Source organism: Nyctibius grandis, chromosome 2, assembly GCF_013368605.1.
Source record: "Nyctibius grandis isolate bNycGra1 chromosome 2, bNycGra1.pri, whole genome shotgun sequence".
Lineage (NCBI taxonomy): Eukaryota > Metazoa > Chordata > Aves > Nyctibiiformes > Nyctibiidae > Nyctibius > Nyctibius grandis.
In genome coordinates, this window is record NC_090659.1 from 19981378 (window position 1) to 19997424 (window position 16047).

A 16047-nucleotide genomic window follows, 5' to 3' on the forward strand; every position below is an offset into this window, starting at 1 on the left:
GAATCACTACTAACTTACGCAGGATTGCATGTGTCTGTAACCTCACAAACTGATTGACAGTTGCTGTACTGTAGACGAAGTTAGATTCCATTTCACAAACTCCTCCTCCAGCTTATACCTCCAGTAAAGGAATTCCAAGGAAAGATTTTGATATTTAATTTTTCAACTTTATTAGACTTTATTTCAAATCCAAATTGAGAGTACATCAACACAGGAGTACCATAAGGACATCAGTGCACAGAATACAAATCAGCTTTCTCTGTATTAAACAGGAGCTCTAAAACATACAGAATCAGCTTCAGTCAGCTTCTGGTTTGTCTGGGGGAAAATTGATTATTTTACTAAATACATCAAAATGTTTTCACAGCTATGCTAAAACATTAGAAGAAAACCAGGTGCTTTTTCACAAGAGTTCAGCTGTGCAAAAAACCTTATCGTTTTCAGAATTATAACATTTACTGGGTTTCCCTCAGTATTATTCCAGATGAAAATACTGTTCCAAGAATAAAGGCACTTAACTTTTGTAGAATTTCTGAAGAACGTCTCACAAGCCAAGAACACATTTTGTATCTAGTCCTAACTCCCTTCTTGCTCATTAAAAAAAAATCCCCCAACTCTTTCGCCTCTGAACAAATCTCTGAGGGGAATTCATATGTGGATTCATATGGGGATGCTTGATGGCAAATGGTCAGCAGACATTTCATTCTATTTAGCATCTGATTGAGAGCAGGTCCAATATTTGAAATTATGGAATATGTCCAGAGAATCTGGGCCAGACAAGATCTACCAGTATTTAAACAGAAACTATATGGAAAAAAATCCATTTCATTATCTGCAGGAATAGTTAGTGTTTGGGGAGGCCAGTTTTTCTTGTTCTGGCTAGAGATTTTTATGAGTAAAGTTTTTTGCCTTTAGCTGTCTCTTCCGTTGAACTATTTCCAGTACTTTTCCTCACAAACACTTCACAGCACATGACAGGAGAATCCCCTGTTACAGCCTGTATGGTCTGTCAGGGAGTAATACTGATGTTCCTACATCAATCTCAGAGATGCTCAGATCTCTCTGTAATCAACGGAATGTTTTTTTGTTTGTTAAGAAAGTGATTGAGAACCAAAATGTTGGCCAAGGAATTATGATTAGGAAGCACGTAACAGAGCCATTGCTGAAACTCCTGAGAACAGCCCCCTGCCCTAATATTCCCATTTGTGGCTTTCTCTGGATTTTACTTCAAATCTTTAACCATTTGAGTGAGAACATGACATGGTAAACTCTATGTTAAAAACACGTTGTAAAGAGAATACAGTGTGCGTGTTGTTAGGCTGTGACCTCTGTTTTGATCAATTAAGGCACCCCAGCTGTCCCATCTGAGGACCTTCACGGACATGTTGCTCCTACTTCCAGTAGATCTTGCCAGCTTCCCCCACCTGTACGGCCCCGCTGGCAACAAGCTGCAGGGCAGCTGGGAAGGCTCGGTGCTCGGCCTCCTTCACCCTTTCGGACAGGGTCTCCACTGTGTCACCAATCTTCACTGGAACTGCCTCTTGGAAAATGATTGCTCCAGCATCAACTTCCTCCTGTAAAAGCAATGGCCAGAAAGTCTGTATGGTTGAAAGAGGAGAGAGAGGGGGGCCCAGCTGTATGACAATGAATGTAATCCAGCTGCCTTGGGGATCTGTTTATCACTACGTTGTAACAGGAAACATGAATCTAGGCTAACGTGAGGAGCACAGAAACGATGCTGTCACGCTGGCCTGTGAGGAACTAACAGAAGTGTAGGGTTCAAAGTAAAAGAAGAGGCAGGCAGAACACCAGCGAGTAACATTTCTGCTACAGAAAACAACAAAACGCCCTGTTAACTAGGGACATGATAGGCTAAATTGGACAAAATGATGACATTTTAATTCAGAAGAGTGAACTAGCCAAGCCTTGGCACAGAACGGGACCAGAGGACCCAGCAGATCTTTCTTTTGCATGTTAATGAGACAGATCCCTGCTGTTTAGGTATTGTTTCTCAGTACACTGCCACGCAGAGAAGAAACCCAAAATCATATCATGGGGAACGGAATGCAGTTTTTCCTTCTATCTGGAAAAAAACTTTTTGTCTCTTTTTCCAAGAGAAAGCAAAAATCATGAGAACAGATTTCAGAAGCAGTGGAGAAGAATAATCTGAAGAATGCAGCAGAGGAGAGCAGAGTACCTACTGTTAACCCCAAGAACTGAACAAGATGGAAAAAATGCTTCCTGAACTGATAAAAAAGTGCATCGTTCAAGTTGAGAGATCTCTGGCTTTTGTTTTCTTATTTTTTGACTTACATAAATTGCCAAGTTTCTCCTCCGTTCCCATAAACATTGAATTCCTTCTTAATATAGAATAGAATTTCCCCCTGTACGGGGCACCTCAAATACTATGTTCAGTTTTGGGCCCCTCACTACAAGAAAGACATTGAGGTGCTGGAGCGAGTTCAAAGAAGGGCAACGAAGCTGGTGAAGGGTCTGGAGCACAAGTCTTATGAGGAGCGGCTGAGGAAACTGGGGTTGTTTAGTCTGGAGAAAAGGAGGCTCAGGGGAGACCTCATCACTCTTTACAGCTACCTGAAAGGAGGTTGTAGCGAGGCGGGTGTCGGTCTCTTCTCCCAGGTAACAAGTGATAAGACAAGAGGAAACAGCCTCAAGTTGCACCAGGGGAGGTTTAGATTGGATATCAGGAAAAATTTCTTCACCAAAAGGGTTATCAGGCATTGGAACAGGCTGCCCAGGGAAGCAGTTGAGTCACCATCCCTGGAAGTATTTAAAAGACGAGTAGATGTGGTGCTTAGGGACATGGTTTAGTGGTGGGCTTGGCAGTGCTGGGTTAATGGTTGGACTTGATGATCTTAAAGGTCCTTTCCAACTAAAACAGTTCTATGATTCTATGATTCTAAATCTAAGCTGCTTATTCCATTTCCAGTGTTGCTTTTTTTTCTTGAAAGCAACAAATAAGGAAGGTTGTGTGATAAAATCTAAGAAGTTAGTGCTGTGTAGTAATAAAGATTTTGGGCTAGCCAAGGCCTTGTATGAACTAGTACCCTCATCGCAACTGGTGGAAGGCAGCAGTGGGATGCTTAGGGAAGAAGTTAACTTAGGTAAAGCTTAAACTCATGTATAGACTATTCATTTCCAGTTCCTTCTCCAGGGACGGCAAACTAAAACACTGTATTGTCTAATAATGTTCTGAATGAACAAAGGAGAAAAGGTAATCAAACGTGACGGTATAAGGTTGTTCCAAGCAAGCTCTGAGGTGAAAATCTGAAGACTAATGAATTACAGAGTTAAAGGGAGGGAGAAGGAAGTACTTACAGCTACGAAGTGTACAGTACAGCCTGTGACTCGGACTCCAGCTTGTAACACCATTTTGTGGGCATTTGCTCCCTTAAAAGAAGGCAGTAGAGATGGGTGGATGTTCAGTATTTTTCCTGGAAAATTGTAAGTCAGGTCATTGTCTTTTAGCATTCAGCCTTACCAGAGTGTTCAAAGTACCATAATCAACGGAGGAACAAAATACATTTGTGGAAAAGATTTTTCACAACTTTTGCATACACTTGTATTTTGATGATACTGATAGAGAACCAGCCCAAAGCATTTCAGAATGTCTCGCTATTTGAGAAAAATCAAAGCTACAATTAATTGCACGGCTAAAGCGTATTTCTCCAGTGACGAATAATGATTAATTTTTTGATGTAGCTGTCCCTTCCCTCAGCATCTTGTTTTTCTCTTCTTTGATCACAAGCACAATCCTCTTTCTTACAAACTCAGCACCCGGAAGAAACTCAATGCAGTTTCAAATGACATAACAGACCCCCCCATGACAAGGCAAAAATTCTTTAGCCTGGACTTTTGCTCCACACCTGTTCTGGCTTAATAAAAGACAACAGCTGCTCATATAGGAGCCCTTCTCTCTGCCCTTCCGAAAAGCACCTGTCTACCACTACTACTTTTCACGCAGAAAGTTGGCTGGGGGATCCTGAAATTGATAATGTAACCTCTAATGCTCAACTAATGCGACCACGGTTATAACCTTGGGAAGCCCGTACCTTATGTTTCCCTTAAAAGAGAAAGCACATGCCTGAGTTCCTACCTAGCTGTAAAGTAAGGGAGAGTGGCTGCCTGTGACCTCAGGGTCTCATCGCTACAGCAATGCAATGGTTAAACCATGAGGAAACCTTCTTTCTTCTGGCAGACTTCCCCTGTCTGCTCCTAATAGTCTGTGACAACTCCTCCTGCCCATTTTGGACCAGAGTGAAGTCAAAAAGTGCTCGACAGCCCTAGGTCTCCTCTTAGATTCAGTACAGACCCTTACAGGATAAAAAAAACGTGGCCATTGCTACTATTTATATCACAGTATGCTACGCCCACGCCATCTCTGCATGCCTGCTGCTTAGGAAGACCGTATGTCATCAGGATTCATTGAGCACCACCTAAATGCCAAGCAGCACCACTGAGCTGACATACGCTGGCGGAGGCAGCAGTGTACCAAAATAGAGGCTTATGATTTTGTGATGTGAAGTGAAGGCCATTTCTGGCAGCATGAGATGAAACCTGCACTCTCACCGCAGTAACTCATGCAGATATTGACCTGTGCAACTTAAAGAGGCAAATGTATCAACTGATCTTTAACACTATCTCAAATGTGTTTTGTACCTCAAAAATACCCCCTTTAAGCATCAGCATCTCCCTGCTTGCTGCTTGAGCAAAAAAGTATTGGGGACAGTGAGCTGAAAACAACACTCTGCACTTCTGAGTTTCCCCAGTTTCTCATTACAGTGCCGTCAGAAACTGCTCTAAAGGAAAGTGGTTTTCTGTTTGCTTGGTTTTGTTCTGTTTTGGTTTTTTAATGTCTTTTATGTTAACATTCAAAATTAACAATTCAGAGCCATTAAACAAGACAGTCATGACTAACTTCACAGTGTATGTCCTTGTGACTACAAGAGAAAGGAAAGGTATCAGCTTTTAAGAGAGTAGCAACAAGAATTGACTGCTCCTGAACAATTTGGGCTAGTCAGTGCATGACTGGGTCAGAGTTTTACAGTAGGCTCCTGTTAGCTGGCACAGATCCCTGAGCTGAACTGAATCTTTGAGCTCACATCTAAGACCTAACTGACAGATACTCTTGGTCAGAGGTCTGGTAGGTATCTGTTTTCAAGCTCAATTCAGCACTGGACATTTGAAAACATGAATTAACCAGTGCAGCCATCCTGTACTGAAGAACGTCACTTCTTTTGCTCTCAGGCCAGTCATATGTGTAACACAAGTCCTGCACTCTGCAGGGCACTCATCAGCGCTGGAAGTGCTCTGTCCCTAAAGGAGAGGAAACTAAGCTCATCCTTCATTTGCACAAGATCTCTGCACTAGAGAAAGTCCTTTTCCATCCTCTACACTGATACTCTACTCAAAACACATCTCTCATAGTGAGGGATTCCTCTCTCCTAACTACAGCTATCTATAGCACAGACATTTACATCTTCATCTTCTGGACTCTGTAACGAATGGAGAGAAACAAAAACAATTCCTCTGACTTACTTCAGTTGACAGCTTTATCATAAAGTGAATTGCCTCCTAGGAATGCCTGTTTTGCTCCACTGATTTTAAAGAGAGGTTTGAAAAGTTGTTCAGGTGTGAAAGGTCTGTGTCACAGACACACCCAGGGTCACACAAAAGTCACCATGTGAACAATAAGGGCCACCCGGAGAGCTGCAATGTACAGGCTGACCAGCCTGTAACTGGTATGAGCAAGACCTAGTTTAAGTAACCGTGACTGAACCCAAAGCAGAGCAAACAGTGAGAAGAGCAGCTGCATCTGTGTGATTCACGACTCCCTAAAAGAAACAGAAAGAAATAAGAAGAGGAATGTAACAGCTGGGGGAGGGAAAACAACCACTGAAGTAGGCAGAGGTGTTACCAGCCTCTAACAAAGACCTGGAAAAATTGTAAAAGATGACCAGAATGGAGACACTGTGAACACTTTGGACAAACAAGAGCTGAACCTGCCTGTGAAACGTGCCACCCTTGGGTTCAGACAGCTCCTGGGATGTCTGCCCAGCAGACTGGCAAGATCTTGTTAATAGGAACTGCGTATCGCTGCCTAGTTTTGCAATTTTATACGCAGCCAAAGCAGCCCATCTGTTAGGGGAAGGAATTTGCAGTAGCTGGATGCTCACCTCTCCCCAGCCAACACTTACTGCTTAGGTAACAATTTGCCCTGCACCTCATGTTTGCAGGGGTCTAAAGTTTTTCACAGCCTTATTTTAAAGTATTTTCTAATAAATCAAAGACCACAAGATCTGCATTTGCCCTTGGCATCCTTAAACCTCTGTGGAAATGATAGAGGGAAGGGAAAAAATAGTGCCTTTCTCTTTCTCATCCTCATCCTTTTCCTTACAAGGTGGAAGGGTCTAGTTTCCTGCAAACCCAGAATTAATATGGTCCCTTTTCTGTGTTTTTCCCATTCTCTTTTTCCTGAGGCTAAGCTATAAAATTACTTTTTAAAAAAATGCATACAGTACTATGCTGTGCTTACCTTCCCATTTTTTGACAAAAGGACCCGACAGTATTCGCATAAACCCAGCCAGACAGATCAGTTCAACTGAGAATTCTTCAAGGACTTTGTCAACTGCACTGTCAAATTCAGTGCGACTTTCATACAATTTGTGGTCAATAACCTGCGATAATCCAAAAGATGAAAAAATATGGACATGGTGTTAATTTAATCTAAATGCCTTAAAAGCACAATGAACTGGTACTCTGGAGTAACAAACAAAAACCAAGTAAATCTCCATGTGTGGTTTGAGTTGGGTGCACATACACAGCAAGAAAAGCAGTTCATAAATGCAGGCAGCTAACAGACAAACATGCAGTTCCTCTTCACACAGAGCAATCATCAGAATAAATAAGGGTTTTATTTTATGAGGCCCACAGCTGTAGGTCCCAGTGTTTGGACACAATTTAACAACTTACAAATGTAGGTCATTAAGCTAACCTAAAGTCTTAGAATGATTTCACTCAATTTGAGGCCTCTGATAGTTTTAAGCAGTTGAGCCTTGCCAAAAATTGTATCACAAAATCTTGAAGGAAACGCTAATCACAAGCTGATAAAACAGCCCCTACTGCAAAAGTTCAACATAACTGAGTTAAGTATTTAAGTAATTTAAACAGGAAGAAGGCAGCGCTACGTAACTTAAAACATCCACAGCCTTTTAAATAAAAATACCTGTTAATCCCGACCAGATTTACCATGGTGAAACCACTCACCACTCACTCTCCATCTTAACCACTAAGACCACCATCTCTCCAAGGGTGTACTTTTTTTCTTTATATCTCTGTTCTTCATCCACATACCAGGGACATATTTTACTTGCGATCTTTGTTTACTCCCAAGTAAGAGACAGCAGCGCTAACAATCAGATCCTGCTACTATTCAAGTTAATAACAAAGCTTGCACTGGGCCCAAATCTTCTCTACGTCTGTAGTTATCAGTGAAAAGTGACTGTAAAATGCTCCTAAGTCAGAAGAGTAGCATTTCACATCTGTAATGCAAATGGCTGCACAAAGGGCAAAGCAATGCAGCACTGGATCCAGTGACACTAAGGGAAACGCAGTTTGCTTTGAATGAACCCTGGAGAACCTGAAGCAATGCCCAGGGAGTCAGTGGAAGGTCCCACTGAGTCTGACCTCTCTATTTCATTCCAATGAACTACAGTATCTGGTTAGCATTAATTTTAAAATTAAATTCAGATAAAATAGCTTGTTACTTCAGTGCAAATGCACTGCAGTTAAATAAATGGCAAAGTTTCAAGCGTAACTGTGAAAGTTTTGTGCTGGTTTAATACAATGACTGTTCCCCAAACCATCAGGATTGCTAGCAACATCTCTGAGAAGAAGAAAAGGAAGTATTCTGCTTCCCATGTTAGGTAGTTTGCCCAAGGGCACAAGTCCATGACAGACGAAAAAGAAAAAAGCTAAAGGCTTCCTGTCAAACCATCTCTTACTCTAGTAAAATACATTATCTCACAGTACCTTCCTGCTGTAGTCAGAGCTAATGATGGCTAATTTTGAAAAGATGAGACATACTTACTCTTGTAGGAATACCAGCTCTTTCAGCTTTCCTTAACCCCTCCACTCCAGCTTTGTTAGAAACAACAAGAACTATTTGTGCGAAACTGGTGGGCTTCTTTGTGCTAGTTATGAGGGCTTCCAGGTTTGTGCCTATGAGTGGAAAAATAATTAATGAATATCAAGTTGTTCCTGGAGAATAAATACATTTAACAGTTAGAAGAGGTTTTAAATAAGCAGCCATATGGGTGAGACACAATCCAAAAAACACTGATGTTAACAGTAATCCTTTTTTCATTGATTTTACTGGGAACAAGAATTCGACAGCTGGAGGCTACAGGGCTTTTAATAGCAATTTAATTTGCAAACTGTAATTTTTTGAATTGGAATGATGGTCTACTTCTTAGCAAGTGAGAATACTGGAAACCCTGGGAGTGCCTACATGTCAAGAAGAAATTCTGATCTATTTATGAAATAATGCTGCTGTCCCTAGAGTGCAATGCAGTGGTTGCTTGAACCCAGAGACATGCAGAAATTTGCAGAGACATGCAGAAATTTGCAGGAACATGGGTGCAATTCATAGTCAGTTTTCAGCAGAGGTTAAAGGTCATTCTGTTTGTGACTGAAATTAATCCAAGGGCAAAATCTATTCTGCTTGTTACTGAAAGCCTGTTAGAAGCCTATCAGAGCTTCCATGGAGAACTGCAAGGACTTCAAGAGATTTGGAATCTGAGCTGAAGTTTCTTTTTTTGAATAGCCTGTTTTACAATGTAAAGAATATAAACTCTCACCTGTTCCAGAGATAAGGACAGCAACCTTCACTTTGTTTGTCTGGATTTTGCCTTTGATATGGCTGTGCACAGACAGTGACCTATTTGCTTGCAAGGCTCGAAGCATATTATGGACTTTCACACGGGCAGAGCCTGAACACATCAAGAAAAAAAAAAAACACACCACCACATAAATAAAAGGAGAAACAGAGAGAGAAGAAAAGTACACATGAAAAGAGATTAGTGCTGCTGCTTTAATACTCATTATTTATTTATCATTCTGGTGACATCTGACATTGCTAAGCACATGTTCTATGAACTAAGACTGAAGTCATGAGGACTGTCAATTTGACACCCTGTGGAAAAACCCATGGATGTGGCAATTAAGAGATTTTCAGCTAACTTCCATGGAGACTCACCAGCTAAGGAATTTAGATCTGCATTTTTTTTTTGAAAGGAAAATAAAAATCTAATAACCTTTTTGTACGGAGACAACTCTCCCGATCAGCCAGGCTGCCTCGTGTCTCTGTATGTCCTTGAGGACCTGCTGAGCCAGCTCCTTCTGAACTACCAAGACAGCACCGATCCCACAATTAAATGTCCGAGTCATTTCCTCCTCGGAGATGTTCCCTTCTTTATGAAGCCAGCAAAAGATTTCAGGAATCTTCCAGGTGAGAGCATCTGAAGAGAATTGAAAATACAAATGAAGAGTGGAAATCACTACCAATGGACAAATACTAAAATTATTAGAGCAGTAAGAGGCAAGATCTGGATGGAAAGCACAGACAAAGTCCCACAGCAGCATTAGCTTGAGTGAAATCAGCTCCCATGCACAGAAACAGGATGTTTTTTCCTTCCTTACTAAACAAGACTTGGGAGTAGAAAGAAGTGTCACTCTGGGAGGAAATTAATCATATTGCTCCACTGCAATCCGTTAATCAGTAATTCAAAACAGGCTCTGAGGCAGTCTTCGGAAAATCCTCTTCTTGAAGGTGACAACTCTGCTTCTAGAGAAACTCTTGTACCAGAACGATAGCCTTAAAAACTGTCACAAAAGTCTCACACTGCCCCCAATTCCAGTAGGGTAAGGATATTTACAGCAGCATGAGAAATGCTTCCGGACAAGGCACTGTAAAGGAACTCCAAAGCCAGTAAGTTTCTTTTTCATCATGTTATCTTTAAAATGGTATTAACCCCATTTATACGTACTACTGCCCACTGTGGACCACTGTTTAAGTGACAAGTAGAAAAATTATTTACGTGCAGTTCTGGAGCGCAAAACTCAATATTAGTTCCCTTATTTTATTCTACAGCCCAATGAACACTGCATAACTTACAGTAAGTCATTTACCTTTCCATACTACACTTTCTCCATAAGTGAAATACTACTTCTAGCATACCTGATGAGATTGTGGTGAGGATTAATTAAGGTATGTCGAATAGCATGAGATGTACTTGAGCTAGTAACCATATTCGAATGCTAATCAAAGACTTCATGAGTGTCATTTAATTAGCAAAAATTTTGTAGGTTATTGAAAATGGTGACAGCTCACTTTGGGTTGCTTTTAAAGTTGTTTTATTTTGGCAAGTATGGATATAGTTTTGTAACAAATCCAATCCAAAACACTATCAGGGGAAGTGAACTCAACCAGCAGCAGTCTTAAAAGTACAAAGTGTTTTGACTGGCTCTGTTTCAGGCACAAGGAGAAATTCAACAACAATGAAGAAAAAGGAGAACTTATTTCTAGACAGGCAAGTGAAGCTCTCACAGTGCAAGTCAGTTGGCATGGCCCCATGTACACAGCTTCCCCCAATCCACATTAACATGCAGATATTTCCACAGCTTTTCTTTTTATCTCACCTAAAATGACACCAAAGGACTCTGGGAGAACTCTGGGGATGTTTTCCAGCAAGCCCCCTCCAGTGATGTGGGCATAGGCTTTCACATGGCCTGAGCGAAGGACAGGCAACAGAGTCTTACTGTAGATCTTAGTTGGGGTTAACAAGAGCTCTCCTGTAGATAAAAGAGGATGAAAGAAAACCAGTTACAGCACAGAAAGAAATGTTAATCGATATGAAATTGAGGCCATCTCAAAATACTAATTTGCTGGATACTAATGAGCATTGTACTACAGAGAAAAACACAATGTTCTACCCTTTTTTGGCATACAATTAGTTATTTATCCCCCTCCCTTAATTTCTTTCCTGCATATGTGATTCAGAGGACAAAAGAAGACAAGAACATGTTCAAGAACAGAATAATATTTTAGTGCCTTAGAAAAGCTGCAAAAGCAAAGGCACAGACAAAACAATTGTGTGACATTTGCCTGTTCAGAAGTTCAAGTTATAATGCAAGAAACTGCACTATAAGTGGTACCTAATGTCTGATCACCGGAGATGCCAACTGGAGAAGAGAAATCAAATGATGACTTTTCCACAATCTTCCTTACAAGGCTGTACCCGTTGCTGTGAACCCCAGAAGAAGCTACTCCAATAACCACGTCTCCATCAGCGATTCTCTCCAGCTGGGGCAGCATCTGCCCTCGCTCCACTGCACCGACAGCAAAGCCAGCCAGGTCATACTCTCCAGGTGGATACATGCCTGGCATTTCAGCAGTTTCTCCTCCTGTGGGAACCAAAAAAAGAGAAAGGAGGTGTTAGAAAACCATTGGGACCAGCAGGCATGCAATTTTTCAAAGTTTTAAACTCATAAGGCATTAATAGAGTAGGATTTTTAATTAGATAAATGAACATTAAAGAGAATTAAAACCACATTTGTCACAGGCCCTTCAATTGAACAAGCAATAAAAAATTGGGAAAGACATTTCCTCCCTCACTCTGACAACCAGTATCAAATTGATGTGCATTCACATTTTAAAATCAAAGCATATATTTAGTGCTTCATATTTCCAAATTTCTGCCAAGTTTAATATTCTCCATAAAAACCCTACAAGATACAAGAGATACAAGAAATTCATACAAGGATGTCAAAGGAACAACACAGCTATTAGTCTCACTTGCCTTCATACAGACTTTTTATATAGCAGTATCCTGCCTGCCACTCCTGTCCACCCTGGCCATCATTATCACGCCAACTCTGAACATCTAACGTTTATAGACTCCTTTGGGAGAACACCTCTAAAAGAGGGCCTTTCCTACCCATCTGTGCAGATGAACTGTTGTCTAGGCTATTTTCTTATATCCTGATTATTAGAATATCCTCTTGTTTTGTCCTGAAAGTCATGCTTTATCTCGCTGAACTCATTCAGAGTGCAGTCTGAAAAGGTAGTTTTCCCAGCTTGCACAGAAATGCACAGCACTGCTCAGACAGCATTCTCTCTATACATACCGGCTCCCCTACTCCCCTTCAGGTATAAGCTGGTGGTCTTCACTGTTGAAGACCTGTGTTCTGCCTGCCACGGTCTCATTCAGTCTAGAGGGGGGAACCTGCTGTGTTTGGTACATGAAATGAGCATTTACTGCTCACTCCAAAGTTTTCCAAATAGGCATTTTCACACTATCCCCTCATACCGGGGAGAAACTCTCCCCAGCTATCCTCACAGCCATCTCATTATTCTCCTTCAAACCCCAAAGCTGGTCACGATGGCTACAAGTGAACAACTGGACAATGATTAAGTTGCCATTTATATTAGGACCTCTGACCAACATGCTGAGCAGTACCATCTTGTTTTTCTTTTGCACTCACCAGATTTCATTCAATACAAAATTCTTTTATTTCCAGGAAGCATCCCAGAAGGAGCTCCAAATTTACCTGACTGCTGGTGGAAGCTGCTCTGGTGTTCAGTGGTTGATACTGCTCAATACTAGATTCTCTGGAAGCTTTTCCAGTTTTCTACATTATATTGCTATAATCAACTCTAAAATCAAAGTTCATTTGCTTAGATACATTAGTTTAAATCTGTATTTAATAATGTTTGTGCAAAACCAAGCATATAGATAAGCCCTTCAGTACCTCGCTGTCAAGTGGTGTGATGAGCTGAATAAGGTGGTTGAGCTGAATATTCAGCTATTGCAGAAATGCAAGGTAGAAATTTAGGAACATGCTTCAAACGAGACTTTTATGAGATGATACCATACAAAGACAGCTATACATGCTATGTGAATGCACAGTGAAATGAATGTGAAGTTGGAGCCCAAACTGAAATTTATTTTGATGATTCAGGCTACAGAAAAGCATTTCATTCTTAGGTTCAGAGTTACTGCACCATCCCTGTCCCTTCTTTTCTGAGAGTGCCAGAAATCTGGGGAAGAAATCATGGTTGTTTTATTTATGAGTTTGGACTTATTTTTATATTAGCACAAAAAGATATTTACTAACTCATTTACAATTTTAAGAAATTATTCTCTGGTAATTAATTTACAACATCCAAAGCCCTTTGTGGTTTTAAAGTCTTCCAATTGGAAATAAAAGCCTGACATTTCAGTAAGTAATTTCATAGCAAGATTTCATACAACATGTACTTATGCTGAAGTATGAACGGTTTGATTACATTTGATAAACTGAGAGAACACCTTAGGACAAATATAAAGCTGACTAACAGTTCATGCAGAAAAAAATAAACCAGAACACAAACAGCCTCTTGTTCAAAGCTTGTAAGCTACCTCAAAATTACACCCTCCCACTTTAAAGCTGTATTTTTTAAGATTCAAGAGGTGAAATATTGTATCATTTTCATGGATAACTAGACTACTGTATACCAGAATACATACATAATTTGTTAGTAAAATGTATTATGTACTTGTATTATAGGGCTGGAAAGGAAAATGCTTAAATTTGAGTCTTAACATCTTGGAACATGCAGATTTTGGTGAAATAAATCTTCAGCAAGTCTTCATTAGACAAATAGTTTTGCTATTAGTTTTGTAACTAACGAAACCTGGTTTCTTTTATGTTTCTGTCTTGTGGTTAACGTCTGTGTCTTAAGCAGTGAGCTCCATCTGAAGCTTTTGTTGCATTCATAAGGACATTCTCTGGCTTTCTAGTTTTATGAAGCTTGTGGGAACACAATAACTGTGAGATCTCTACCTTTTCTGTCAAATTTGGTCAAAATCAGCCAAGAGGTTCAAAGGATAACACGTACGCACACAGGGACATGTGCATGCACAGTAATACATATAGATCTTGTTTCTAGAGGAAAAGTTGACGATTTCCTTTAGGATAAAGGATAAAAGTAAACAAACCTATTTATTTGGCATCTTTTAAAATTTACCTGAAAAATACAAAGAATTAAAATACTAGGTAGCTGTTATAGTTACAAAGTTAAATGAAAAGATACAAATAAGAAAATTTATATGCAACTTCCTGAGCTAATGGCAACGTTTGTGGAGTACTGTCTCCTTCCAGTGGGTAGAGATTATGTCCTCTGAAAGCGAAGACATGTGACTGGTTTTTTTCACTCCTCCAAGATTGTTCAATACAGTAGGAAAACAAACACATTAAAACCAATTATAAAGAGATTGCATAAGATTTTTCATATCCTTCAAAGAAGAGTGTTCATACCCAAAAGAGCACATCCTGCCTTTTTGCAAGCTTCAGCTATTCCTGCAATGACACCCTGAGCCACTTCAACGTCAAGTTTGCCACAAGCAAAATAGTCAAGGAAGAAGAGGGGCTCCGCTCCTTGAGCCAAGATGTCATTGACACACATAGCAACCAGGTCCTGACCTATGGTGTCATGTCTCTTACACACTTGTGCAATCTGCAAAACACAGCGAGAGAACCCGTCGGTTAGCTTTGAGAAACTGAAACACGAGCAGAGAGTGCAATGGAAGAAGGGGATCAAAATCACGCTGTTCCTCTTAGATGCTTTTTGAGGAGCAGCTTCAGTTATTCTCATTTCTGTGAGCCTCTCCTAACATTTTATTTTAGGAATTGTTACTTTCTTAATTGGCAAGTACAAAAGGCACTTTACGGAAGGAGACTGACCTGGAAAGGGCTTCATTGCAGCTTGCGTAAACACAAGAGTAACTGTATAATTAAATGTTTTTCCCCATGAGTAATGTTTCTCCCCTCCTTTTTGAGGGTGGAGATTCTACCTTAATGAAATGGAGTCCCTGATTACTTACTTAATATTAAAAATGAGTTATTTTAAGCATCATTTCAAGTATAGCTATTTACATGCCAAAAGTTAAACACATATTTAATTCTTTTGCCTGAAGGAGGGCAATTTAATTTTTCATTCCCTTTTTAGAAATACAAATAGGTATTTTTAAAAGACGACCGATATTTTCCATTAAAACATCAATGACGTGATTAAGCTTTTCCCTTCTGTGCTATTTTCCTTCCCTTACATGGATTTTCATATTACCTTGAGTTTTGTGCCAACACCATCAGTTCCAGATACCAAGACAGGATCTTTGTAACCAGCTGCTTTCAAATCAAAGAGGCCAGCAAAGCCTCCAAGTTCCGCATTGCAGCCTGCCGGCCAGAAAACAGGAAAAAATAGTAAACTGTTACTTTTATGGGTCTCTCCAGGATCTCCAACACAAATTCTCTCTGGTATGTGTCAACATGACTTTGCTTTGTCACCAGGAAACTTTTTTCTGACATTTAGAGCCTCTTCACAGAGGCACAGGGGCTCCTAATCCTCTGAAGTGTGTTTTGTCTTATTTCTTCATTATTACCTAAGGCTAAAAATCCAAAACTTTGTGATCGAACATTCAATAATTACTGTGACTGATATAATTCCCCCTTGCATTTAGTATTTTTCTGAAAAACAGAAAAGGAATGGTGGTAACAGATAGAAGCCCACTGCTTTCTGGGAAAAGATGATAACTAGGCATTTTCCAATTGAAATCCCTTATCTCTGTGTTAAGACTGCTACTTAGAGTATAATAAGACTCCTTGTTCATAAGACTGGTTATGATAGATAAGTACGGTAACTTTAAAACTAAAATTGTGTAAATCCTAAGAGTGAAACAAACATGAGCAGAAAATACTATGAATGCTAAGAAGTGACTAGTTGTACTAGTGTGTGTGTGTATATATATAGTATGTGTGTGTCTATGTATAGTTTTCTCTCTGTATATCTGACATTTTCTGAAGGTTCTCAGTTAATTTGAAGTTAAAGGATTATTATATACATGACTGATATTTTAAAACTATCAAATGAATTACAAGGACTTGCTAGAGCAAGATGTGCCTGAGATCACAACAAAAAAAGGACTAATT

General features: G+C 40.0%; 1 protein-coding gene across 1 annotated transcript in view; it reads right to left on the minus strand.

Annotated features, from left to right (window-relative positions):
* Window positions 1-236: 236 nt before the first annotated feature.
* GART (phosphoribosylglycinamide formyltransferase, phosphoribosylglycinamide synthetase, phosphoribosylaminoimidazole synthetase) overlaps window positions 237-16047 on the minus strand; it is a 37802-nt gene continuing 21991 nt past the window's right edge. The window contains exons 14-23 of the mRNA XM_068418769.1: window positions 15185-15294; window positions 14377-14575; window positions 11233-11481; window positions 10717-10869; window positions 9333-9536; window positions 8877-9008; window positions 8108-8238; window positions 6554-6695; window positions 3337-3452; window positions 237-1574 (exon numbers count right to left, since the gene is read on the minus strand). Coding sequence (XP_068274870.1) covers window positions 1392-1574; window positions 3337-3452; window positions 6554-6695; window positions 8108-8238; window positions 8877-9008; window positions 9333-9536; window positions 10717-10869; window positions 11233-11481; window positions 14377-14575; window positions 15185-15294 — 1619 coding nt within the window. The 3' untranslated portion in view covers window positions 237-1391. The remainder of the gene's footprint in view (window positions 1575-3336; window positions 3453-6553; window positions 6696-8107; window positions 8239-8876; window positions 9009-9332; window positions 9537-10716; window positions 10870-11232; window positions 11482-14376; window positions 14576-15184; window positions 15295-16047) is intronic.